This window comes from Bos indicus x Bos taurus, chromosome 10 (assembly GCF_003369695.1).
Source record: "Bos indicus x Bos taurus breed Angus x Brahman F1 hybrid chromosome 10, Bos_hybrid_MaternalHap_v2.0, whole genome shotgun sequence".
Classification (NCBI taxonomy): Eukaryota; Metazoa; Chordata; class Mammalia; order Artiodactyla; family Bovidae; genus Bos; species Bos indicus x Bos taurus.
Window position 1 is genome coordinate 85,865,533 of NC_040085.1, and position 27,950 is coordinate 85,893,482.

Here is a 27,950-nt window from a genome sequence, read left to right on the forward strand (position 1 = left end):
GGTGGAAAAAAGTGGAACAGAGGAAGATTTCACCATGTTACTCACAATAATGTGCAATTTAAAACTTCCGAATTATTTCTAGAATTTTCCAGTTAATCTTTCTGCACCGCAATTGGTCCAAAATTGGTAATTTCAGTAATCTGCTGTGGCAGGTAACTGAAATTGTGGACAGGGAAACCACTAAGGGAGGCTGGGGAGAATCTACTATACAACCACTAACTCCAGAAACTGTCGACTGAAAAAAACGTACAACATAAGAGTTAAGCTTTATCTGGGGCAAATGGAGGGCTGCAGCCTGGGAAACAGCACCTCAGAGAGCTCTGGGCAACTGCTCCAAAGAGGTAGGGGCAAAGTCAATACATAGCTGGTTCTGGTGGTGAACACGGAGTTCATGCAATCAAACACTGATCTTTGCAAAGCCTTTCTGCTAGTCACAAGGAGCTGATGTCACCATCAAAGGATTTAGGGCTTTTCTAGATATGAGCAGGTATAAGGATTGGGTTCATAAAATCAGCTCCTGAAAATATCTAACTCTCTGGAGACCTGTTCTGCCAGTTTTCCCAGAGCACAGCGTGCCGCCTCCCTGATCTCTACCTTGAAGTGCCTTAGGGAGGTATTGAAAGTCAGCAGCCAGAGCAGCACATGATTTAATCCTTACAGAGGAAGATGGCAAGGGCAGGTGACAATTTAAAGTTGACAAAAACTCTGTTCTAAGGTAAATGTTCTATGTATTTACTTATTTATTTAATTTTGCCTGTGCCATAGGGCATGCAGGATCTTAGTTTCTCAACCAGGGATCCCTTGCAGGGAAGAACGAAGTCTTAACCACTGGACCACAAGGGAAGTCTCAAATGTTCCATTTATATGAATGCACGATACTGCAGATATATCTGGAACATCACAAATATAATAGTAAAGAAACATTTATTCTAAGCAGAATAAGGTAACCTTTACACTTTCAATGTATCAAAAACTTCTCTACTATTTCCTAAATGCAAATAACTAAATATATAACATGTTAATACAACTTTCTGGCTACATTTTAATTATGAAAAACTTGGAAAATTAAGCATTATCTCCAAAGCAACTATACCCTGAAAACAGATACATTAAATATTTGTGAACATTAGACATAATGAAAACAAAGTGTGACGTAAGAGCTAAACTACAACAACTGTCAAGGTTGTAGGCCTAAATTTAGCAACTTAAGCACATTTAATCATAAACACGAAGTTTACTTAAGTTTTATTTCCTTGATTTTAACAATTACTAGAAAGGTAAATGTATATACAGAAATGACAGAGGAAAAGAAGAGCAAAGCATGAAAGTTTCTTCTAGAGGTTTATGTGGAGTTTTATGACACCCTACGCCTTGATAATTCCTTTATTACAGATGTTAGTTAGTAACACTTATCAAGAATAGGATTCATCTGGCCCAGTCTATCCTGCCCTATCCTATTATCCAAATGCTAAGAGTCCTTTCTCTATTTGACTTGTATCACACTGGAAGGCAAATCCTTTCAAGAAGCTGGTAAAGACACAGGGATGGTTGGATGGCATCACCAACTCAATGGACACGAATTTGAGTAAACTCTGGGAGTTGGTGATGGACAGGGAGGCCTGGCATGCTGCAGTCCATGGGGTTGCAAAGAGTCGGACACGACTGAGCAACTGAACTGAACTGAAAGACACAGAACACAAGTTTAAATATTCTATCTTCTATTCTTAGTTGACACTTTGTCACAAAAGTAGTGACTTGCTGAAAGTCCACAGTATTCTACCCTATGCCTGATGCATAGTGTGCATGCATGCTAAGTCGCTTCAGTTGTGTCTGACTCTTTGCGACCCTGCATGAGGAGAAGGGGGCGACAGAGGATGAGGTAGTTGGATGTGATCACCGACTCAATAAGCCTGAGTTTAAGCAACTCCAGGAGACGGTGAAGGACAGGGAAGCTTTGCGTACTGCAGTCCATGGGGTCACAACAGTCAGATACAAGTGCGTGACTGAACAACAACATGGACTGTAGCCCACCAGGCTCCTCTGTCCATGGCATTCTCCAGGCAGGAACACTGGAGGCGGTAGCCATGCCCTCCTCCAGGGGATCTTCCCGACCCAGAGATCGAACCTGTGTCTCTAATGTTCCCTGCATTGCCAGGCGGCTTCTTTACCACTCAGTTCAGTTCAGTCGCTCAGTCGTGTCCGACTCTCTACGACCCCATAAGTCGCAGCACGCCAGGCCTCCCTGTCCATCACCAACTCCTGGAGTTGACTCAAACTCACGTCCATCGAGTCAGTGATGCCATCCAGCCATCTCATCCTGTCATCCCCTTTCCCTCCTGCCCCCAATTCCCCCCAGAATCAAAGTCTTTTCCAATGAGTCAACTTTTCACATGAGGTGGCCAAAGTACTGGAGTTTCAGCTTTAGCATCATACCTTCCAAAGAACACCCAGGACTGATCTCCTTCAGAATGGACTGGTTGGATCTCCTTGCAGTCCAAGGGACTCTCAAGAGTCTTCTCCAACACCACAGTTCAAAAGCATCAATTCTTCGGCACTCAGCTTTCTGCACAGTCCAACTCTCACATCCATACATGACCACTGGAAAAACCAGTGGTCTTGACTAGATGGACCTTTGTTGGCAAAGTAATGTCTCTGCTTTTGAATATGCAATCTAGGTTGGTCATAACTTTTCTTCCAAGGCATAAGCCTCTTTTAATTTCATGGCTGCAGTCACCATCCACAGTGATTGTGGAGCCCAAAAAAATAAAGTCTGACACTGTTTCCCCATCTATTTCCCATGAAGTGATGGGACCAGATGCCATGATCTTCGTTTTCTGAATGTTGAGCTTTAAGCCAACTTTTTCACTCTCCACTTTCACTTTCATCAAGAGGCTTTTTAGTCCCTCTTCACTTTCTGCCATAAGGGTGGTAAAATCTGTATATCTGAGCTTATTGATATCTCTCCCGGCAATCTTGATTCCAGCTTGTGCTTCTTCCAGCCCAGTGTTTCTCATGATGAGTCTGCATATAAGTTAAATAAGCAGGGTGACAATATACAGCCTTGACATACTCCTTTTCCTATTTGGAACCAGTCTGTTGTTCCATGTCCAGTTCTAACTGTTGTTTCCTGACCTGCATATAGGTTTCTCAAGAGGCAGGTCAGGTGCTCTGGTATTCCCATCTCTTTCAGAATGTTCCACAGTTTATTGTGATCCACACAGTCAAAGGCTTTGGCATAGTCAATAAAGCAGAAATAGATGTTTTTCTGGAACTCTCTTGCTTTTTCCATGATCCAGCAGATGTTGGCAATTTCATCTCTGGTTCCTCTGCCTTTTCTAAAACCAGCTTGAACATCTGGAAGTTCACGGTTCACATATTGCTGAAGCCTGGCTTGGAGAATTTTGAGCATTACTTTACTAGCATGTGAGATGAGTCCAATTGTGCGGTAGTTTGAGCATTCTTTGGCATTGCCTTTCTGTGGGACTGGAACGAAAACTGACCTTTTCCAGTCCTGTGGCCACTGCTGAGTTTTCCAAATTTGCTGGCATATTGAGTGCAGCATTTTCACAGCATCATCTTTCAGGATTTGAAACAGCTCAACTGGAATTCCATCACCTCCACTAGCTTTGTTCATAGTGATGCTTTGTAAGGCCCACTTGACTTCACATTCCAGGATGTCTGGCTCTAGGTGAGTGATCACACCATCGTGATTATCTGGGTCGTGAAGATCTTTTTTGTACAGTTCTTCTGTGTATTCTTGCCACCTCTTCTTAATATCTTCTGCTTCTGTTAGGTCCATATCATTTCTGTCCTTGATTGAGCCCATCTTTGCATGAAATGTTCCCTTGGTATCTCGTATTTTCTTGAAGAGATCTCTAGTCTTTCCCATTTTGTCTTTACCACTAGTGCTACCTGAAAAGCCCCGATATACAGCAGATACACCCCAAATTTTACAGAGCTACTGATAGGAAAGTAATGAGTCTGTTGGTAATGTTCCAGGCTACCAACCTTCTTAAGCTTCAGTCTCTGTAACTTCAAAAATGAGCCTAATAGTATCAATTTCATAAAATGACTATGAGCATGAAGAGTGCCTAGTACACAATGACCACTTAACCATTACATATTTTATTTTGAACCATGGTTTCCTCTTGGGTTAAAGGGATCAATAAAATCTAACTCAAAGAGTTGTGTGAATTAAATGAACACACATAAATCAATCTGTTGGCATAAATGCTTGCCATAGAGTAGGTCTTCAATAAACCATAACTCCTTTCTTTGCTACCTTGCCTATAAATACCTATTTTAAGATCCATTAGAAATTTAAAATAAAACGTATTAGAAGGTTACTTGTTGTTGAAAGAATAAAAATCACAGCATCCTAATAAACTTCTATGACTGTATCTGGCACTGATACAACTTTTCTATGAAAGCTGAAAATTAGCATTTATTAACTTCTATGTTCTAGAAGAAATGCAAATAAGCCTTTTCAATTCGAATCCATCCACATGTTTACCTTTTCTTCTAGTTCATCCTTCAAACACTGGTATTTTAGCTTCAATTTTTTGTTCTCATTTGCATTCTGGGTTAATTCCTCTGTCAGCCTGTCATACTGTGATTTCAGCTTCTCCAGCTGGCAACGCTGCACTTGTGCCATATTCTTATCTTCTAAGCTTTCTGCCTGAGGAAAAAAGGAGAAAAGACAAAGTCCACTGGCCGCAGCCAAACTGTACACGAGACAAGTCCCGTGTTGCATCAGTGGGCAAACACCGGGAGGTTTTGCTACTTCTGAGCCTTCCCACATAGACAGACACGCAAAGAAACATCCTTTCCATGTGCCAAGCCCTGTGTAGCGCTAACTGGGCAACCAAGTAAGTGCAAGGTACTGCACTAGGTGCTGAAGGTAACAGACATGAACCATAAAAGACAGAGATGCAACAATCAAGTCTGACAACGATGAATAAGAAGTTCTTAATAAAGGTGTAAGCAGGGGTCTGTAACCCAAAGAAGGGACATTACCTGCCGAGAAATGCCCCCACAAGGACACACTGTGGCATATCACTGCCTGATCAGTTTCCTTTTCTATAAGAGGAGCGTCACAGTGTTCCTTTTCAAGCTACCTCCTCGTCTTCTGTGAAAGAATTGTGTGCTTTTTTGTGCAATGTAATTATGAATAGCACTCTTGTGGGGTTAGAAAGATTATGAATTGCAGCAGTGAAAAAACTATAAACAACTAAGTATGTAAAAGAGGTTTACCAGGGATTATTTCAGTACTAATAATGCAATAACGTGCCTGGTTTTCATTTATTATTTGAAATATAACCAGAATCAGCTTTAAAAAAAAAATTAGTAATTTCCTAATATTACAGGAATAATGTGTGGAGGGGATTCAACAAAGATTTGCCAGGTATGTGAACTTAAATACCTTTGAAAGGACAACAGTGAGGATGCTGACTCTATGTCAGGCATGGCATTAAGACCTTTTTGTATTGCTTTTCCTCATTTCATCCTCACCACAACCTGCCCAGAGAGATATTATTACTGTCTCCTTTTTTGAAACTCGAGCAGAACAACACTAATGATTCTCCCAAGGGGATGCAGTGACCATAACACAGCCAGGATTTGAACCCAGAAATTCTCTCTGCTGCCCATGTTTTCAGCTGCTCTGCCTTACCACCTTTAAAAGGTACATACATCATAAGGTTTGAAAAACCAGCTGGGTGCACCTGCAACGCGGTTAGTACTAGTTACAGCCACCAGTTACTGACAGCCTGCAAGCACCTACATAGAATCTGTTTAAAATACATTTCAATGCCTCAAATATATTTGCTTCTTTCCTTTGTACACATTTACTGTATGGATTTAATTAGGTACACGGGAACATAATCATGGGAAGTAGTTTCCCGAAGGGAAGACGTTGTGTGAGTTTCAGACAAAATCTCCATCTTATTCACCCAACAAAATTCAGCGAAGACCTGATGCCACTCTGAGTTAACAAAAGAACTGATCTTTTTTTAAATTAGGAATCCTGTATTCACTATCCAAAAATAAATTTTCAAAATAGAGTCTCCCACCAGGAAAACTGTTCCATTATGATTTTAAGCTTCAGCAGAATGCCTGGCTGTTCTTTGTGTCTTATAGAGAGCACGGGTATAGACAGTCTTGCCCTAAGGCCAGTGGTGAGCTGGGCCAGCTCACAGAGACTCTCAGGGAGCCACTGTGTTCAGCTCCCAACTCTGTGTCCAGTGATGATGTTTGATAGCTTGAAACCAGTCAAAAGGGGGCTCTTAAATCACTGAACTTGGCAAATGCTACAGATCAGGGCTCCCTTCTTTGCCCCCGGAGAACTCGTTTTAGAACATTTACCAGAACACTAATGCCTAGGTTTGACGAAGAACTTACTTCTTTTGGTGGTCTCATTATTATGCTTACATTTCATTTTAGGGTTTACACAGTGATGTCACTCACAAAAACCCTGAGAGAGAGAAAGACGTGACTGTTCCTGTTCTACTGATGAAGTACAAAGAGGTTAAGTAACTTGACAAAGATCATATAGCCAGCAAATCGCAAAAATACACAACTCTACTCTTGGTCTTCTGATCCCAGTAAGGCTCTACAAAATTATCTTTGTTGAAATCATCTTGAGGTGATAACAGCCTTCAAATAACCTTCAAAGAGTCTTCAGATATTAATAGCAGCAAGAACATTTCATTATAATATTTTACATTTAAATTCAAAAAATAGGCATGAGAAGGGTAGGTCTTGATGGGGAAAAATATATAATTTGTGCAGAGAAAAAAAAAATGGGTAATGTATCAGCACTTACTAGACTCAGAAAAAGTGATGAATTAAGGTGAAGCCAAAAGAGAAATACAACATTTACAGAGCTATTTATCTATAGCCCTCTTGTACATAACTCGACATATTAAATTTTTGATGATGACCACTGCTATCAACTATTTTTAATAATATAAATGAGTCAAAAGTACAGGATTATATTAATAAAACAGCATGAGGTGGGGTTGTCCCTCATGGGTGATTTCGGTTTAAGAGAACAGGACTGAGTTCTCACAATCCCTGGTCTCCTTTTAAGCACATATGCTGCTGCTCTTGTACCACATTAAAGAGTGACTATAAAATCCCTCATCTTAGTCTTCCAAATTAAAAACAAACTAACTAAAAAAAATCTAAGCAGCTAATACCTGCTGCCTGTCCCTCTGGAGAGGTATGAATACACCCCAAACACACCAAAATAGAAGGCAGCCTAAATGGACGGTACTAGTGGTCGCCACAGACCGCTAAGGAAACAGAGGAGCAAGAGATTGATCTCAACCTCAGTTGAGATATGGCTATCTTCAGTGAATCCATAAGAGAGGTAAAAAATTAACTGGGCCTTGAAAGGTTAGGCACCCCTTTTCCTCCTGCAGACTGGGGGAAAGACAATCTGGACGAAGAGCAGGCAGTGAGAAGTCGGTGCAGGAAATGGTTTTCCGTTTGGGAACAGAAAAAGGCTCCAAGTGTGAACAGCTCTGGTGGGACCACATCAGGGAAGACTGGACTAGATCTGAGACTTTGTTACTGAGATACTAATGGGTTTTGAAGGTTTCTGAGCAGGAAGTGATACCCTTGGCTCAGCGTTCTGAAAGAGGCAACACAGGTGGTATCTGAAGGCTGAAAGGGAGGAGTTGGGGGTAGAATGAGGGACTAAGGGGGAAGTAGGGAGGCTCCTCAGAGCTGTGTCTCACGTCTCCACAGTCCAAATCAGCAGGCTGAAGTCCACTTGCTACTATGATGCATGCTATATTGTTCATACGCCAAGGCGTCCCGGGGCAAATGCAGTTTCTGTCAAGCAGGCTGTACCTCCTGACTTCACCTCCCTCTCAAGAAAGTATGTTTTCAATACAATGTGAGAATGATGTTTTTACACAGATGATCTTAAATCTGCAAGGGCTGATTAAATTATTACTAACTCCTGCTGGAATGCATGTTTATCACACAACTACATAGTGATGATGAGAATATGAAATATGTCAGTAATACCAACAAGAAAAAGAAGGTGCAGTTTCAACATTGCCAGAAAAACCTAAAGTTCCTTGAAAGAACCATTTCTCAATTCATGACCTAACAAATCATGACATACACATCCTCGTGCAAAAACACTGCCTTCCATTGAGATTCACACTATTTCGACCCTGCCTTCCTGGTTAGCGGTAGCCAACCAACCAGTCATCCTCTTCACTGACGTTTTTGGCGTGTGACCTGTTAACACCTTCGCAACAGCATCATGAACACCCAAATATCTACCCAACAAACTAACATCAAAGTTATTTGACCCATTCGCTTCCAACCACCTTCACCCACATTCCACAATGGCAACTCACTGCATTACCACTCACCTGGACCTCAACTCGGAAAATCTAAGCTCCAGTCGAGGAACTGCTACCAAACAAGCAGCCTGTGGTCATCGATTCCTTTCACTCCACTCTCTGGTTCCCTTGTCCGTGACACTTCTTCAGTGGTGGCCACGCGGGAGCACATTACCTGCTCCCAGACTGGCCTCACGCGGTTGGTACCAGCCTTCACCACCACGAACAACTCACTGCACAGCCGCTGTACTCAAGATTCATATCAACAACCCGAGTCCATCCCTATCAACCTTCCCTAGCTTACTGAGCTCTTTCAGAACCTTCAGAGGAAGACACGCCCTGTCTCCTGCTGAAATCTACCCACTCTGTTATTAGTCCGCCGCCGCCACCAAGTCACTTCAGTCGTGTCCGACTCTGTGCGACCCCACCGACTGCAGCCTATCAGGCTTCTCTGTCCATGGGATTCTCCAGGCAAGAACACTGGAGTGGGTTGCCATTTCCTTCTCCGTTATTGGTCCAGCCCCTCACATCTCCCCACAGACCTTCTCCCCCAAGTTGTGACAAATGGAACGAACACATTTAGTTCATCTTTTAGCCTGTCTGCTGCACTGATACTCATGACTATACTCTTCTGAAATGTCCTCCTTAGGTTTACAAGACACCATTCTCTTCTGGTTCTCCTCCTGTGTCGCATGTGGTTCTGTGTTCTGTATTTCCTAAGAACTCTTTATCAGTTTGCTCGATTCTTCCCTTAAACAGTGGTGTTCTAGAATTTCATCCTCTTATTTCTCCTTGCATAATGTCATCCAAACCCTGTGATTTCAACAACCAACAATGGGTTACTGGCTCCCAAACATCTAACTTGAATCTCAACTTACTCAACTTCTAACCCACTACGTAGTAAACCGTTCCACCTAGACTTTCATGATTAAGTTTAAGGTCTCTTCACCTAACTCACAACATGCTAAGAAGCTGGATTTGACATTACTCTCTCCAAATATGTTGCTCTGTCTATATTATCCATCTGGACAAACAGCTTCATTATCCAACTAGTCACCCAAAACTAAAGCTAGCCAGTCTAGAGTCTAAATCTTTTCCAGTACAGCAATGTAGTTAAGAACTCAAGTATCTGACTACCTTAGTTCAAGCCCTACCTCTATTACTCTCCAGTGTAAGATCTTGGAAAAGTTACTTCTCACGTCTGAATTTCTTCATTGGAGAGAAATTAACATCACACAATCTACAGAGATGATGTATTAAATGAGTAATACAGATAAAGTTCTTACAGTAATAAAACCAGCACAACCTAAGTGCTGAAAAAAATGTCTGCTAGTATTATTATTGTCACAACCAACCAATCAATATATGATATGTATTTTATTTTCTATATATGTATTCATATATATATGTGTGTGTGTGTGTGTATATATTTATATATATATATTATATATATGCTGCTGCTAAGTCACTTCAGTCATGTCCGACTCTGTGAAACCCCATAGACGGCAGCCCACCAGGCTTCCCCATCCCTGGGATTCTCTAGGCAAGAACACTGGAGTGGGTTGCCATTTCCTTCTCCAGTGCATGACAGTGAAAAGTGAAAATGAAGTCTCTCAGTTGTGTCCAACTCCTAGCGACCCCATGGACTGTAGCCTACCAGGCTGCTTCATCCATGGGATTTCCAGGCAAGAGTACTGGAGTGGGTTGCCATTGCCTTCTCCGATATATATATATATATGTGTGTGTATTCTCTTCTCCATATCTCTGATTCTGCTTTTGCTTAAGGACTCACCAACACTGAAAGACTGTTATGCCATACTTCACCAATATCAAAAGATACAGCTTTTTCACATTTTACCTTCTCTGCCTCCCGATGTTATCTTACAGTTGACAGCATGTCACATTTTCATAGGCGTTAATTTGTTTTCCTAAGCACAGAGCAATCATCCACCTTACAAATGACAGTGTCTTAGGCTACATGAAATAGAATGCAGGCCTCTTACCTATTTCTTCCAGCTTCACATTCTGCTCTGCCCACCCCAACTTAAATAACTCCAAATTCACTACTGCCAGTAGACTAAACAGGACTAAAGAAAAATTAATAAATTAGCTGAAAACATTCTACAAGTGCAGCTTAATTATAGTTAATAATTTCATCTTTATCACAAGCATTTTTATGGTAGTTGCATTTCAAGGAATTTTGAGAAAAAATATAATTAATCTTTACAGATTTATGCATGTATTCACCTATTCAATAAGATATTTTTAATGTTCCAGGAACTGGGCACTAGGGATATAGTTGTAAACAAGAGTCAAATCCCAATCCTCATGGAATTCTCATACTAATAAAAGGAGATTAAAAAATAAATAGTATGAAATCTATATCATATGATGATGCATAACTAAAGCAGGAAGGGAGGATAGATTTATCACACTCCTGACAATCATGTTATGAGATGACTCCCCTGCATGTGATAACTGCTAATATAATGATATATACATCTTTGAAATACTTCCTCAAATCCAAGATCTCAATTACGCATTTACCCAGGCAATTCTGACTTGGAAAAGAAGGGGTAAATCTCAAAAAGCCTTGGGTTTGCAAAACCCACAGGCCGATCCTCTTTAGTTACCATGCTAATAGGGGCCATGGTTACAGCTTCTATGGCCTTGACAAGTCTTTGCCTTTTATATTTTAGAAGATCATAAATGTTGAATGTGGGCACATTTCAGGCCCATGACTCACTGCCACCTCTGTCTGCCTTTCCTGAACTCCCCGAACAGCTAACCGTTCTTTTTAAAGGGTTTCAGTCCTCTGCAATAGGTGCTCCCAGGTGGCCGCTATAACTCATTTCAACCTGGCCGAACAGGCACGAATACGCCTCTTTATTGTTAGTTTTATCTCCCCTTCAGTGCTTGGGAATACAGAACGATCTCTAAAAGTTTACGCTTTATTAACTTCATGAGCCACCAGAAAATTTCCTCCAGTATCATCAGGATAACTCAGCGCAGGTACCTTCAGGGTCCTAATATGATTCTCAGCCTCACTCTTTTCCTTCCTGAAGTGCTTCATCAGCTCCTGGATATTGTGTTCGTGTTTTGTTTTCACACTCTGCAATGACGATGTGAGATCTTCCAGCTCCCGCTGATGAACATCTCTTTCGAGCTTTAACTGACTAATGATTGTAGCTGTTTCCTCATCTTTAGATTTCGCTTGTGTCCTGAGGTCAGAAAGGTTCTTGAGGACCTCTTTCCTGGCTCTCTGTTCCTCCGCCAATTTATTTGCGAGGTCTGCCCGGATGGCACTCAAGTCCTTGATGGCCTCTTGCATCTCAAGAAGTTGAGCTTTGTCCTTGGCCTGGCTCTCCTTCAGCTCTGCAATCTGTTCCTCCAGGTGAGCTTTCTCAGCTTTCAACTGGCTTTGAATCTGATTCTGTTTTTTCAATTCACCTTCTAGCCTATGGATGGTATCCAGGGAATCCTTGACTTCCAGTTCAAGATCAGCTTGATGAGACTTCACATCACTTAGCTTCTGCTCCTTACAATGAAGCTCCTCCTCTTGAAGGGCACGCTTGGTCAGCACATCATTCAATTCCTTTCGGAGATTCTCTATTTGTTGCAGCGCTGCATAAAGCTGGCTTTTCAGTTCATCCTTTTCTTTTAGAATCTATCAGATTAGGAACAGAAAGCAAAAATTACTGTAAAATTCACCATATACACCGCCAGAAAACAAAATAAAGTTTAAGCCACAAGGAGAAGAAAATTTCATAAAATAATACTTTGTATTTTTTCCAGTTTTAAATAAAAAATATTTTTTAGGCTAGAAAAAGGCAGAAAAAATACAATTGCTCTGAAGTAGTACCACACTGAGATATATGTTTCAGATTTTCATCACCAAAATGCATCAATCCATGATCATGAATAATTACTTAAAGGTAAGATAAAAATGAGCAGAAGAATGGGAAAAAAAGACTCCAGTTATTATTTACCAGAGATTAAAATAATACAATGTTACTTAAAATAACAATGATTTGCATTTCAATGGCACACTTTTCAAAAGGAGAAACCTCAAAACAGATAGGGAAGATAATGTGAAGAAGAATGTAGATACAGAAAGGTTTTGGTACAATCAGTCACTGTTAATCAAATAATGTGATTTGATTAGTGACAAGAAACACACCAGTATGTAATGCAGAGGTCTTTAAGTTAAAGGTAGAAATAAGGTTAATTTAAGAGTTGGAAAGGTTGGGAAGGGACTCATGAGAAAAGTCAAAGGACCAAAAGGCCATCACCCTCTGCCAGCCTCTTTGGGGGTTAGGGCTATTGCTCAGGGACAAAGGCCAAGAACTAACCCTTTAATCCTCACAGTCCATCGATGCAAATGAAAAAGCCAACAGCTAAGGCAGCTGAAACTGTCCCCTCTCCCCCAACACTGACACCAATAGCATCTCCGTACTTGTTTACTGATGCCTACCATAGTTTGAACCCAGGAAAAAAAAAAAAAAATTAAGATTCTTATTTTAGAATTAGAAATGAGTTAAAATGCAAATACTTTAAGACATTTTTATACTTTATATTTTGCACCTCAGTGTGAAACAATTCATGATAAAATAAGTCCATCACTTCAAAAAAAATGGTCTCCTCAAATTTCTAACAGGGAGAAAGAGCATGAAGCTAACATGAGAAATAATAAAAGGGAGTGATTAAGCAGCTGAGCTCTGTCCAGGAGAACTGGATTCTCAGCCCAGGCATAAGTAGTTCTATGGCCTTAAAGAAATTGTTTATCTTTATAAAGATAATAAAAGCTACATCATAGGGCTGTGATGAAGACAACTGGGAAGGGGGAAGTAAAGAGAGGGGGTGGGATTTAAGTTTAAGGAGAAACCAGGAGTCTCCAGGAGGTACTTATGCAAGACAGTGATCAAAACTGTGAAGAGAGGGGTTCACTGATAAACTATTGTTCCAGATTGAAAAGTCTCTAGAACACAGGGGAAAGAGTTCACTTCAGAGAGAATTTAAGGCAGGAAAAATGGCTAGAAATAATCATAAGCCTAAGGGCGGATGTTGGAGAAGAAAATGGCAACCCACTCCAGTATTCTTGCCTGAGAAATCCCATGGACAGAGGAGCCTGGTGGGCTATAGTCCAGGGGGTCGAAAAAGAGCTGGACATGACTGAGTGGCTAAACAAGGGCAGATGTATTCTTTTTCTATTGCAGTGTAACAAATTCCAACAAATTCCATGGCTTAAAACAACGACACCCATATATTATCTCACTGTTTCCATAGATTGTCAATCCTGGCAAGCAATTCTGCCTTCCATCTCCTGATGCTAAAATCAAGGTGTCAGCTAACCTGGGCTCTTATCTGGAGGCTCTGAGGGAGAATCCACTTCCAAGCTCATTCATGGTGTTGGCAAAATTTAGTTCTGTGCCCCTAGGACATGGGTCCCTGTTACCTTTGCTAGCTTTGGGCCAGCTGTTTTTCTGAGCTTCTAAAAGCCACTCACACTCCGTGGCTTATGGACTCCTCTGTCTCTGAAGCCAGTGACATTCCATACGGAATCCTTCTCAAGTTTTGAATCCCTCTGACTTCCCCTTCTCCCAACAATCAGAAAGATTTATCTGCTTTGAAGGGCTCCTGAGATTAGACTAGGCCCATTCAGACAATCTCCTAATCTTAAAATCAACCGTGCCATATAACATCATCATGGTACTGATATTTCATCCATATTCTCAGCTTCCAGAAACTAGGCTGAGGTATCTTTGGGAGGTCACTCTATGCACCACATTAAAGAAGACAAAACTGACAGAATCCAGCGTTGGCTGTAAGGCTAACATAAGGAGGGACCTGAGAATAGGGGAGGCGGCTCAAATACAGTGATTGACCTTTGGAACAGATAACATAGGCCCCTGACCTTGAGTTAAGAGACTTCCATGCAGCCCTGAAGATTATCAGTAAAAATCGTGTACTCAAGATGAAATTGTAGCAGATAAAATGTCTTTGATTGCAAAATACTGTATTTATTTTTGTCACATGATGGAAAGAGCAGAGATGGGGTGTTTCAAGATGAGTCCTTCAAAGCTCAGACTCTACCACCCTCCACAACTCTCCAGGTTTCGCCTGCACCTTCAGTGTTCCAAGCGTTACATCAATTCAGGACAGCAGTGACAGCCTTAGAGCAGTCACAGACTATGTTGGTCAAGTTTGGAATTTCTTTGGCAATATACATACTAAAAGCTAAGTAACTTCTATTTTCTTTTGGTTAATCCTTGGCTAGTAGCCATAGCCCAAGACTTGTCTAGACATTGACTTCGTGTCTGAAAATGTCAGTGTCCTAACCACCACCTCAGTATCCTGGAGATTCCTGGGGGCCCTCAGTTGAATAACCTTTGTCTTGAGGGAATTCAAAATAATGGACTTGGGTCTCCTTTGGTGAGAAATGCTTGAGTAGAAGTGCCTGGGCCTGAGAAATCAGGCTTGTTTTTTTTTACCTCATTTAAATTTCTGCTAAATGTCCTACCTCCCTCTATTACTTGGACTAACTTGAGCATAGATAGACAATTTGGCTTTTCCAACTCTGAAAGACTTCAAATTACCAGGCTCAGTAAATATGGACTAAAGATAGCAGATTTTCAGACTCCCAACACCCCAAGATCTTTCTCTCTGCTTTTAGACAGCCCAGTTTCAAGCTGTGCTTGTCGTTCTCTTCTGGGAGTTTTCTAACGGCTGCAATAAGTACACAACAGACTCCAACATCCTCAAGTTTTCCTGAAGTGAAGTGAAAGTGGCTCAGTCGTGTCCGACTCTTTGCAACCCCGTGGACTGACTATACAGTCCATGGAATTCTCCAGGCCAGAATACTCGAGTGGGTAGCCTTTCACTTCTCCAGGACATCTTCCCAACCCAGGGATCAAACCCAGGTCTGCTGCATTGTAGGCGGATTCTTTACCAGCTGAGCCACCAGGGAAGCCCTAAGTCATTAACCTACTGGTCACTTAATACCATCCCCTGAAGCACATCATCAAGACCCAAAGGTATGACTTCCAATGGCTCAATTATTTCCAATAGCATGGTAAGGTTTTCCAGCTTTCCCTTGAGAAAAGTCTGATCATCCCTGTCCTCACCCTACTTCTCCACGTAGTCAATCATTTTAGGTTTGTTCACTTACAGCTCCTTACTCTGAGAATTGATGTTTCATATCAGCTTGGATTTTTTTCAGCTGCAAGTAAGAGAAAACTCCAATTCAAGCTAGCTTAAACTACAAGGTGATTTACCATCATTCCAAGCAGAACTCTCCAGACCCAGTATGTCAGAGCTCTAGGTCCACTGCTCTGCATCGCTCTCAGCAATACCTTCCCTCCTAATGAGGCTGCAGTCTCAGGATCATCGCAGGACAGCCTCAGCCATTTCTGGCATCACAGTCAAACACAATAATGTTCAGAGAAGGAGGACATCTCCCTCCTAGCGTATTTTTTTTAGGAATGAGTAACATTTTTCAGAAGGTCCCCAACAGTCTTCATAGTTCACCCTTCAGATGAAGAATAGTTCTTGATCAGAAGAGGGCTAGATGCCTAGCAACTGGCCTATGTTAATTTTTTTTTTTTAATTTGATGGAATGAATTGAGCTGGGGTCAGTGAAGAAACCAAGATCATTAGAGGAGCCAATATACATGATATTCTATGTAGGTTTTACTGGTACCACTCAAGAGCAGCAACAGAATAAGTAGAGAGTTAGGTAGATCCCAGACTGAAGATCAGTAAAATGTGTGGGGTGGAAGTTAAGAAACTGAAGATGCCGGTGAACATGTCACCAGATTAGCTTTTCATGAAGTCCAGTCTGAGAAGGAAAAAAAACTGATTTCAAGAAACAGTTGGTCAACCAATGGAATGTAGGAAGATGAAACTCCGATGGTAATAGTTAAAAGAGGAGAAAGGAATAAAACTAATGTGGACAATAAGAGACTGAAATTTTAGAACTAAAGATCTGAACACAAATGATAGATGATGACAAATTTTAGCCACAGAAATTACCTGCAGAGTGATTTGAAGGTCACTATACAATAGGAAGTTAGTGAAATATAAAAACACAGAGACCAATGGGCTGCTGACTTAAACTTGGAGATCACCAATGATAATAGCAAAATTATATATAATGAAACAGGTTGAAGGGAAGCCAGGGGTGAAAATTCTTGAGAAAACTGGAGGTTTAATGGAGACATAGTAGCAGTCAGGAAAAATGGGAAGGGAATGTTCTAACTGAACACTGTTTCCACTGAAGAAGAGCTATAGGGGAAGATTATGAGAGGAGGATTGAAAATGGGTGGTGTGATGCCAAAGGAATGATACTGCTTAAAACCATGGTGATTTATAGGAACAGGAATCAACTCCTCAAAGGCCTATCAAGTATGTACAGTTCTTTTTCCTTTTTTTTAAGGAACCAAAAGGTAGACAAGACAAATTTTAAAGAAAACAAAAGTTATTTTTCTGCACGGAAGGAAACATGCAGAAAGACTGCCGGGTTATACTAACATATCAGTACTCTAGCCTTTCTTAAATTGCTTATGACAAGACTGCACACACATTTAGAAAGTGTGCACTTTAGCACTGATCCTCCTTACTTTTCAACCATTAAGAAATTCACATTTGAAAAGACAGTATATATTACATACAGCTCTTTTATTTCCCTCAGCATGAAAGCAATACACAGAAGGAAAAGATGGCAATTTAAGATTCTTGAAGTCAAACATTATCAAGGAAAAAGCTCAATACATGGGCAAGTCAATTATCCTGCCAATTCAATAAGAAAAAACACAACCTAAGAATCACTCCCATTATCCATGTTAAAAAAACAAACAAACAAACAAACATGAATTTGGAAACATTCAGAAAAGCATACATTATGATCAAAACCCAAATTGAAATTTTTTCCTTATTATTTTTAAAGTACATATAAAAACCAATGACTTCAAAAGCACTTTAAAGGAAAAAAGGCAAAAAATCATAATTCTTGACTAGATTATTTATATCAATAGAATGCTAGGCCTTCTAGTGAATGTTATATATAATGATAGAATGTTATGCCATCTATGTATCTCTGAAGAATATCATGATTCCCTGATGTAACCATTCATGTCAGTGTCTTTTAAGAAAAGTATACATACTGACCTGTCTGGATTTTTTCTGCAATGATATGCTATTTATTTGATGTGCCATATGCTTCAATAATGAAACAGTTTTGTAATATGATATATATCTGACATCTTACCAAGATTTCATATGTAATGTAAAAAGCAGGAAAAAAAAAAAATAAGAGCAATAGTTAAGAGAATAAAAGCTTTTGGCTTTCTAATGAATTTTAAGTGGCACATCTTAAAGCAGAAAATAAGTGAACCTGGAAAAAGATAGATGGAAGTAGGCAAGGAACTATTTTGAAAATGCAAAGACTGCATCTGTTGAGCACATGAAAGGGCTCAATAAAGTTACTTATTAAACAATTAATCCATTCTCTATAACATGCTTTATTTGTAAACCAGTATCATTTTCACCTTAACATACACTTCCAAATATACCCTGGAGTCACTTTTGGAAAGTAATTCGTCCCAAAAACACAAAATGTGAGTAGACTGTCTTACTACTGCCCTAACGTGGTTTTCTGTTTTATTCAAAATTAAATATTCTTCAGAGGCATTATTCAGTAAGGTATTAAAGATACACTTTTTCCAAAGTGATTTACAATATATTTCCATATCACAGACTTACTGGACACTTGAATTTGCAGTAGAATATCTGTTACCCTTTCTTCTTTGATTAACCATTGCTCTAACTGCGACATGCTGCATTAATTTTTAAGGCTTTTAAAGTGGAAATTACAATGCCTGCTGTGATAATTGTAATACTACCCTAACTGTGGCAATCACTTTAAAACTACTTCTTTGCTTATCATTAGCAATGCTAAGTGATAAAAATAATTTTAGCAGGAGTATTCTGGGAAGTGATTGTTTAACAATTTTTAATATTTAAACAGCTCAATCGAGAAAACTCTCCTGGATTAAGGTACTGTCTGATGACATGGACCCTTCTAAATTTCCTCTCATTAAGTAAAATCCCCAGATGGCTCTCAATCAGTCAATTTCCCCAACCACTCTTCTCTCTCCCTACCTCCGTTATAGGCAGACTCATTGAACCAATTGCCAAACCAGGCTGACAACAGAATAATCAAGGTAGACCAATCTCCTGGGATCAAATCAATTCAGATTCAAGTCTGAAAGCTTCAGAAGGGCTTTACCTTGGGGCAACGAGTCACCTATTAAGTGTCAGGTGGGTTAAAGTGAAAAGCATTCCACAGTCAGTGAAAAGTGATCACTTTCTCCATATTTTATATCTCCAAGAAATTCGTATGTAAAAATACAAGCATCGTGTCCATGACAGCTCATCTGTCATGAAACAAGCATCCATCATTCTTAAGTGCTGACAATTGATTTTATAGGTGTAAATGCCCTACATTTTGCTTTCTTTTGAAAGAAAGTCAACTTATCCAAATGATTATTCTTCTGAAACAGAGTTCTTGACAAGTGACAAATGACAATGCAGAAGTGATAAACCAAGACTAAACATGGATAAAAATCAATCATGACTTTCCTGCTTATTATCTTATAAACATCTGGGTTTAATTCAATGCAAAGATATAGTTGAGAATCAACACAGGAGCATAAATTCCATTTAAAATAACTGATTATACAAGAGAAAAGATGACGTTAAATGTATACACAGATCAATGAAATGCTTTTTGTTGCTATCGAAGGAGCACAAAAGTCTTCAAGAGGCTTGAGATTTGACAATATTGCTCAGTGAGATTATCAGTGTTACTCACTTAACTAAAATTACAGTTGCTGCCAGAAAATGGTCCAGCAGTAATAACTGCATCTTAAATGCTTCTTTCCAACTAATACTGAAGTTGAGATATACAAATAAATGAGATTTTAAAATACATTCACTGGAGGAAAAGACATGTGATATTAAGGAAGATTTTGTGATTTTCTTCCATTTGGATATTAAAGAATAATTTCCAATTAGGGCAGGGCAACCCACTCCCATGGACAGAGGAGCCTGGCTGGCTACAGTCCATGGGTTCACAAAGAATCAGACACGACTAATCAACTCAGCACGGGGAGCACTGGGGAACTAAACACTAAAATAGATGAGGAGAGTGGATCTGTTTTAAGGGTTAACTCTGCAAAGCCACAGAATGTTAAACTACTACAAAAGCTGTACAAAGATTTTATCTTTGTACCTTGAGATAGTCAAGACACAGAGACTCTTCTATCAAGAACCTCTTGATAGGTCACACACACAGCACAGCACTCAAGAGTTTGTTCAAAGGACAAATGAGTGAATGGTTGGTCACAGCAGAAATCATTCCTCAGGAATGTGGCTTTTGTACCTGATTATTCTTCTCTGACAGTTGATCGAGACTTTCAGATTGTTTCTCCAGCGTGCGTTCTAACTTCTTATGCTTAAGCTTCCACTGCCTAATGGACTCCTGAGCTTTCAGCTTCAGCTCCTCTCTCCTCTTCTCTGCCTCCTGTCTCAGGCCCTCAGACTGCTGGAACTCCAGAAGGTATTGCTCGGCCTGCTTGGTGGCCTCCTCGGCGTGCTGAGTCAGCTTCGTGATCTGCAGGTCAGCACGCTTGTGTTTGGCATCACATGTCTCAAAGTGCTTCTGGATCTCCGTCAGTTCATCCAACATCTCTAGCTGCTGTTTTTCCCTGTTCTCCAATTCACGGGTTAAATTCTAGGAATAAAGCATGTGAAGGATCAGGAACATGTTCTTGTTTACATTGGATGTATAATATATCATCAAACAGGAGTCACTAATGTCATCAAATTAGCAATCCATCTAGAAAATATGATCCTTCCCCATGTATTTCATGATCATATTAATTGAGAGTAATTTGTTATAAAAATATTCTCATTTTTAGACTACTGCATTATTCAAGAAGGGAAACTGTTTTTTTCCCCAATTGACTGTCACTAAAACAGAAAGCCTCGTTGATGAGAAAAACAACATGTATTACTTTAGTAAGAATCTAGTGTCTTGTACAATGAAAGAAATGTCAATGTTTTAGAATTTGTCAGATTGTCAGAGCAATTATATGCCATTATACATAATGCTTCACTTTCTGACAGCAAATAAAATTTTGTGATAATAAAATAAAAATCTGTAACAAAAAAAGAACATTGATGATAGAATCACCAGTATAGACGATACTGTAATATGAAAGTCCATTTAAAAGTGATAAATTACTTATAGATAGGTTATTTGACTGGAAATACATAATGTTATAAGTTGATGAACTTATCTCAAGCTATACAAATCAATGAAGGACAGATTTTCAATTTATAAACTTAAATTTACATGGAATACTTACCTATTCAAGAAAAGAACTTGAACTCTTAAAATCTAGTTTCTCTAAACCAGTGGTAGCAGTCGTTTAGCCGCTAAGTCAGGTCCAACTCTTGTGACCCTATGGACTGTAGCCCGCCAGGCTCCTCAGTCCATGAGATTTCCCAGGCAAGAATACTGGAGTGGGTTGCCATTTCCTTCTCCAGGAGATCTTCCCGACCCAGGAGGGAACCAGTTTCTCCTGAATTGGCAGGCAGATTCTTCACCAATTGAGCCACCAGGGGAGCCCCCTCCCCAAACCAGAGTTGGTCAATAACACACTTGGAACTTACACTAAATCATCATGATTCAAATGCATTTTTAATTTGAGAAGAGTGGTGAGCAAATACTGATTTTTTAACTTCAAAAATGAGAGTACATTATATAACGTTTTATACAAATAAAAGAATGTTATCATCATTAACGTTAAGCCACTCTTGTAAAGCTCTGGAAGCCAGTGAGAAGTTCAGAAACAAGTGCCTACGATGCATCTCATAAGCTGCTCCTTCTGAGCCTTAGTTTCAAATACCTGTGGTTACAAAAGTAACACGAAAAGGTCATATGTTCAAGTAAGATTGGGTTCAGGAAGCTAAAATGACTGTGAGCTGGACAAACAATAAAATATCACCTACACGGTCCTAAAGCACCTATAAACAGACTGGAAACACTTACAAACCTCCTCTAACAGCAGATTATCAGTTCCACATTCAGCATCCCTCAACTGTGGCTCAAATCAAGTTAAATATCGTTTCTCTCATGATTAAAGTCATGATTTGACATTATGGCAACAACATATAAATAATGCCTCGAAAACAAGAGGTTTGCATTTGCTCAGTTTGCTAAATCCAACGCAGCTTGGAAGCAATGAGTCACTCCTTTATCCCTCCAAACAAAACAGTAAAATTAGAACTGTGCACTTGTTTGTGTGGAAAATTCTAAAATGAGATCAGAAAACCCTAGTGATAGTGGTTTACCCTTTTGCCCTGATCTAAAAGTTTTACCACTACACCAGAAATCAACTTTATTAAACAAGCAGTATTCAAGTGGTTTCTACATCAACAGAGAGATCCCATTTTTCCACCCACAACAAAGACTTAGGAAAATGGTTATACTTCTGATGTGTTAGGCACATAGTTTATAAAAAGGTTAATAAGATCTGGCTTCAACACCAAAGAAGATGATAATCTAAGTGGGGAGATATTCCCACTAACAACTAAATTACAACAGTGGTAGTACAAGGTGCTAAAATATGATGGACATTTATTTGAACGCGTTTATATTTTACAGTGTGGCTGGGGAGGGTCTCTCTTAGGTGGTGACATAAGAGTTGAGATCTATACCAGTCCAAGTTCGATGGGTGCACTGGGATGACCCTGAGGGAGGGGATGGGGAGGGAGGCGGGAGGGGGATTCAGGATGGGGGACACATGTACACCCATGGCTGATTCATGTCAATGTATGGCAAAAATAACACATAATACTGTACAGTTATTAGCCTCCAATTAAAATAATTAATTTTTAAAAAAAGAATTGCAATCTAAATGAGACAGAGCCAGTAATAATGGTAACAGCAACGACGATGACTACAACTAAGGTTTACTGAGCAGTTAAGTTGGGCAAGGGATAGTACAAATGCTTTATATGAATTACTTCACTCCGTCCCACCATAAAACTAAAGTAAGGCACTCTTATTATCTTGATTTGAGTAACAGTCAATCACCACTTGCAACTTGCCCGAGATCACATACCTAAGAAGTAAGGGCACAGAATTCAGACTCAGACAGTCTGAGTCCAGAGCCCACGTTTTCAACTCTTTACCAAGCTTTCAGACTTCCAGATGGACCCTAACTCCACGTGTCTACAGTCACTCACTCCTATACACCTATCCTAGTGGTTTTTTTTTTTTTTCAGAACCGTCACCTTTGAAGCAAGGGTATATCCAACCCCCTTTCCCCCATTATCTCCTCCTTTGGCTTTATCTACCCATCTGCCCAATTTCCTTTTCTCCTAATACATTTGCTCTTCATTGCCAAGATGAGATGAGATTCCTTTTACTGGCTTGAGATTCAGGCTCTTTAACCTAACTTACTTATTTCGCTTTAGCCACTCTCCTGCTTACATCTCAAACTCCTTTTAAACCTATTCACCTACTGAACTCGAATAGCAAAACCAACATCTCTGTAGGACCTAAGAAAAAATCTCCTATTTCCCATATCAGGTTACTGAGTCCTCCAAGGAAAATCACAAATGAGTATCAGGGAACTTGATGAGACACTGAAAGCCACCCTCGGTGCCCAGAAATTCTTCAGCATGCCCCTACCTGGTCTGGTGTGCTCTCTCTGAACCTACCAGCTTTTTCACTCACTGTGGCATACATAATAATCTAGCTCTCCCCCTGAAAAATAACACTGAGGCTATTAGGCAAGACACCCCCCAAATTTCCTACATGTACCATCCTGAAATCTTCCCAGTGGTTAAGGAAAAGGGACCTTTCTTCTTCAGACAAATGAGCCCACCTGGGTTCCTTCCTTCCACATCCATCAAGGACTTCATCACCCCAGTTATGCCTTCTCTTTTCCTACTATATCATTCTTATCTACTATTCTCATCTTTAAAACCAAAACAAAAAACTAATTTTTTAAGTGTAACAAACAAAAAACCTTTATCAATCTGACATGATCTTCTAACCAGCATCCTGTCCTCTTCCAGTTAAAAACTTCTGCAAAGAGCAGTCCACACTGATGCCCCACAATCTTATTTCCAATCCACTTCTCAATTCACTGGCTCTGGTTTCCAGCCTGATCACACAATTAAAATAACTCTCATCAAGATCCCCAAAGATAACCTAAAGCCAAATACAGCAGGCTCTACAAATCTTTCCTACTATCGTTGTTGCATGTGACACTGCCAATCACTTCTTCTTCCCGTGTTTCTTCTTCCTTGACTTTCATAATACACTCTTCACTAGTTCTCCTTTTTCTTTCATAATCTCCTTTCCTGGGCCTCTTCAACTATTTGACTTTTAAATAGAGATACCTGTACAGGGTTCTAGTATTAAGCATCATTCCATCTATAAAACGTCTTTGGTGGTAAATAAGCATGTAGGTAAACAGAGATTTAAGTGATTCCTAATTCAGACCCAGGCTCATCTTAATTCCAGATTTTTAAATATCTAGTTGCATAATGACCCTCTACACTTGATAATCCCATAGGCATCTTAATTTTAGCACATCAAAAAAGTGAATTCACTGGATGCCCAACTCCTAACAAAAAGACAGTCCTATTAAAACAGCAGTAAATCTCCACTGAGGGAGGGTAAAAATGGAGCTGCACTTGTGTATTTAAACACAGTGAGAGAGTCAGAAATAGCTGCTGTAAGAAAAGAGAACATGAACAAGAGAGAAATGTTTAAAAGCTGACAAACAGAAGTAAAGTTTGAGACAATTTGATTGAGACAATTAGATTGTCTCAAATTTACAAAGGACCCAAGAGTAGATGAAATTCTTCAAATTTCTCCAGCAACTCTTTTGAATCCAGAATTAAAATAAATCCAGCATTATTTATCCTCTGTTAATTACAGAGCAACAAGAATAGGCACAGGATTAATAAATGCAAGCCCAGGGCTTAACAAAATAAATTCCTTTTGTTCTCACATTTTAAAACTGCAGACTTTCATATTAACAGATAACAGACAATAATTCACTTTGAAGAATATGTGAAAACACCGTGGCACTGACTGGATGTGTGAGTGAGAGTGAACAGAAAGGGGTGGGTCTTACTATAAACAAGGTGGCTATCACTCTTGATGGGAAAGTAGGTTTCAATCTGAACAGCATGAACCAGCCTCCAGCTGCCCTGAGTCTGGAAACTGTTGCTACTGCTTTGCTCCTGTCAATCTGACTGCATCATGCTTCATGTAAAACTTACCAGAGAATTCCTTCCTATATTCATTCCTCATTCCTTGGTGGAGTCTATTCAGTCACTTTTTTGACATTCTCTTTAATCCATCTTCCTCGAAAAACCCATCAGAATCATCTAGTTATAATAAACATTTCTCCCTCATCAATCAAAAGATTATTCTATAGAACCCTCAAGACAATTCCTCCAATAAACACACATACACAGAGCACACGTGAAGCGTACACATACATCATTAATGCCTGGATAAATGCTACGAAGGTAGGCACATATAGTAAACATTAGTATCCTATGTACTGCGTGAAACACTAAATGGAAAGCAATTTTATTATTTATTCCATTATGATTATTTTCAATTCCAACAATACTATCATACATTCCTGGAAGCATCTTCTACCCTGAAGAACCTTTTATATATTTAAACTGTGTAAAATTATCTCAGCTACTAAACCAGGCGGTTAAATTTTATATCACTTAATTAACCCATTATTTATTTCCCACTATATAAGTACCATCAAAGATAAGAACAAACCAAAGTAACAGAAACATACTTTTTACCAAGAATTCCTTCCAGCAGGAGGGGAGGGGAAAACTTGAGAATCCTATAGGAAACCTTTCAGAGTCTGTGGTTGGACCTGAGAATTAAACTAACAAAAAGCTCCAAAATCACTGCAGATGGTGACTGCAGCCATGAAATTAAACGACGCTTACTCCTTGGAAGGAAAGTTATGACCAACCTAGATAGTATATTAAAAAGCAGAGACATTACTTTGCCAACAAAGGTTCGTCTAGTCAAGGCTATGGTTTTTCCTGTGGTCATGTATGGATGTGAGAGTTGGACTGTGAAGAAGGCTGAGTGCCGAAGAATTGATGCTTTTGAACTGTGGTGTTGCAGAAGACTCTTGAGAGTCCCTTGGACTGCAAGGAGATCCAACCAGTCCATTCTAAAGGAAATCAGTCCTAGGTATTCTCTGGAAGGACTGATGCTAAAGCTGAAACTCCAGTACTTTGGCCACCTCATGAGAAGAGTTGACTCATTGGAAAAGACTCATGATGCTGGGAGGGATTGGGGGCAGGAGGAGAAGGGGACAACAGAGGATGAGATGGATGGATGGCATCACCGACTCGATGGACGTGAGTTTGAATGAAATCCGGGAGTTGGTGATGGACAGGGAGGCCTGGCGTGCTGCAATTCATGGGGTCGCAAACAGTCAGACACGACTGAGCAACTGAACTGAACTGAAGATAGATTAACAGGAGAAAAGAATATGAATTTTATTTAATCTGCTAAGTCACTTCAGTCGTGTCCGACTCTGGCGACCCCATAGACGGCAGCCTACCAGGCTCCCCCATCCCTGGGATTCTCCAGGCAAGAACACTGGAGTGGGTTGCCATTTCCTTCTCCAATGCATGAAAGTGAAAAATAAAAGGGAAGTCGCTCAGTCATGTCCGACTCTTAGCGACCCCATGGACTGCAGCCTACCAGGCTCCTCCGTCCATGGGATTTTCCAGGCAAGAGTACTGGAGTGGGGTGCCACTGCCTTCTCCGATACATAGGAGCCATCACAGCAAAAAAGAAGATCCGAAGAAGTGGTTAGGACTGAGAGCTTATATACTTGTTAATAAAGAATTTGTGGAGAGATGACAAGATAAAAGAAAAGGAATTTAATAATAGAAAAGTGACTAGGAAATCTATGGGGAAAATGAATGGAAGATAAGAGGACTGATGCTGAAGCTCCAATACTTTGGCCACCTAGTGCAAAGAGCCAACTCACTGGAAAAGACCCTGATGCTGGGAAAGATTGAGGGCAGGTGGAGAAGGGGATGACAGGGGATGAGATGGTTGGAAGGCACCACCAACTCAATGGACATGAGCTTGAGCAAACTCCAGGAAATACAGGACAGGGAAGCCTGGTGTGCTGCAGTCCATTGGATTGCAAGGAGATGGACACAGCTGAGCCACTGAACGGCAAGGGTTATTTTAGGTTTGTTTGTACAGATCCATTTTGGCATCAACTCCCAGTTTTCCTTCATGAGAATGCTCTTCTTTTCCTGGTATAGGGAGGGCACCTTCCTCGTGGGAAATACTGACTTGTTTTTAGGTACAATGAGGGGGTCACAGACCCCTTTTCTGCACCTCCTTTGTTCTCAAGCGCCTCAGCTGAATAAAATCAATACACCAACATGGCATAGTTTGGGGTAACATGCTCTGATCTCCTTCAGGTTACATTACCAAAAAATTTATGAACGCTCCAATTTACTAAAACTTTATACATTTGAATGGATTTTTCTCTTGCCTTCTTCAGATGGGAAAATATATTAATGGGTAGCTGTATAAGGGTCTCAGGTTTGCTGACAGCTAGGATTCACAGAACTAGAAGCATACAGTTGTACTTATGCTAAGACTTATTAGAGTGAGAAGAAGCAAGGCAAAACCAGCAAAAGGAAAAGGGCACGCAGGGCAGGCCAGTGGAAACCAGGTGCCCAGGAGCCTCCTTCCCAGGGGACTCACACAACACGCGCTCAGTTCTTCCAGCCATGAATTCTGACCCTTGCGAAGTGCTGTCTACCAGGGAAGCTCATTAGAGAGTCAGTGCCCAAAGGTTTAATTAGGGCCTGGTCACTTAGGTACTATCTGCCTCGTGTGGGTGTTCAGTCGCTTCAGTCATGTCTGACTCTTTGTGACCCTATGGACTATAGCCGCCAGGTTCCTCTGTCCATGGGGATTCTCCAGGCAAGAATACTGGAGAGGGCTGCCGCGTCCTCCTCCAGGGGAGCTTTCCGACCCAGGGATGGGAGTGATGTCTCTTATGTCTTCTGCATTTGCAGGTGGGTTCTAATGCCTAGTACTGTATATCAAAATCTCAGACTCCTAGGAACAAAGCAGGTGTTCAGTAGAAACCACATTTGTTTGTACAAAATGTCCAAGCACAGTGAGCTACCTTTATTACTTAGGGAAGATTTCATATCAGTGTAGAGAAATGATTATCACTCCAGTTCCTGGATGCCAGACAAACACCTACCTTGCAAGCAGACCCTCCTGAGGAAAGCTGCCTCAGGTCTACTAACTTAATTCCTCTGTTCCAGGTAGTAAAATGGCCAAAGGACAAACAGAAAGGAAAAATTAAGGCCCTAAATAAGTTCTTAATTAAAAAATAATTAACTATAAATAATACCTGTAAAATAATGCATATAGAAGCTAGTAGAAAAGAACACTCTCCCTTTAAA

The 27,950-nt window shown here is 40.2% G+C and overlaps 1 protein-coding gene across 5 annotated transcripts in view; it reads right to left on the reverse strand.

Moving 5' to 3' along the window:
- CEP128 (centrosomal protein 128) overlaps positions 1 to 27,950 on the reverse strand; it is a 214,191-nt gene that overhangs the window by 32,493 nt on the left and 153,748 nt on the right. For 4 of the 5 annotated variants that reach the window (XM_027552581.1, XM_027552579.1, XM_027552578.1 and 1 more), the window contains 3 exons: positions 19,804 to 20,154; positions 11,380 to 12,030; positions 4,514 to 4,678 (listed from right to left, as the gene is read on the reverse strand). In XM_027552581.1, the coding sequence (XP_027408382.1) occupies positions 4,514 to 4,678; positions 11,380 to 12,030; positions 19,804 to 20,154 (1,167 nt within the window). The remainder of the gene's footprint in view (positions 1 to 4,513; positions 4,679 to 11,379; positions 12,031 to 19,803; positions 20,155 to 27,950) is intronic. The other variant, XM_027552580.1, reaches the window with a different exon arrangement.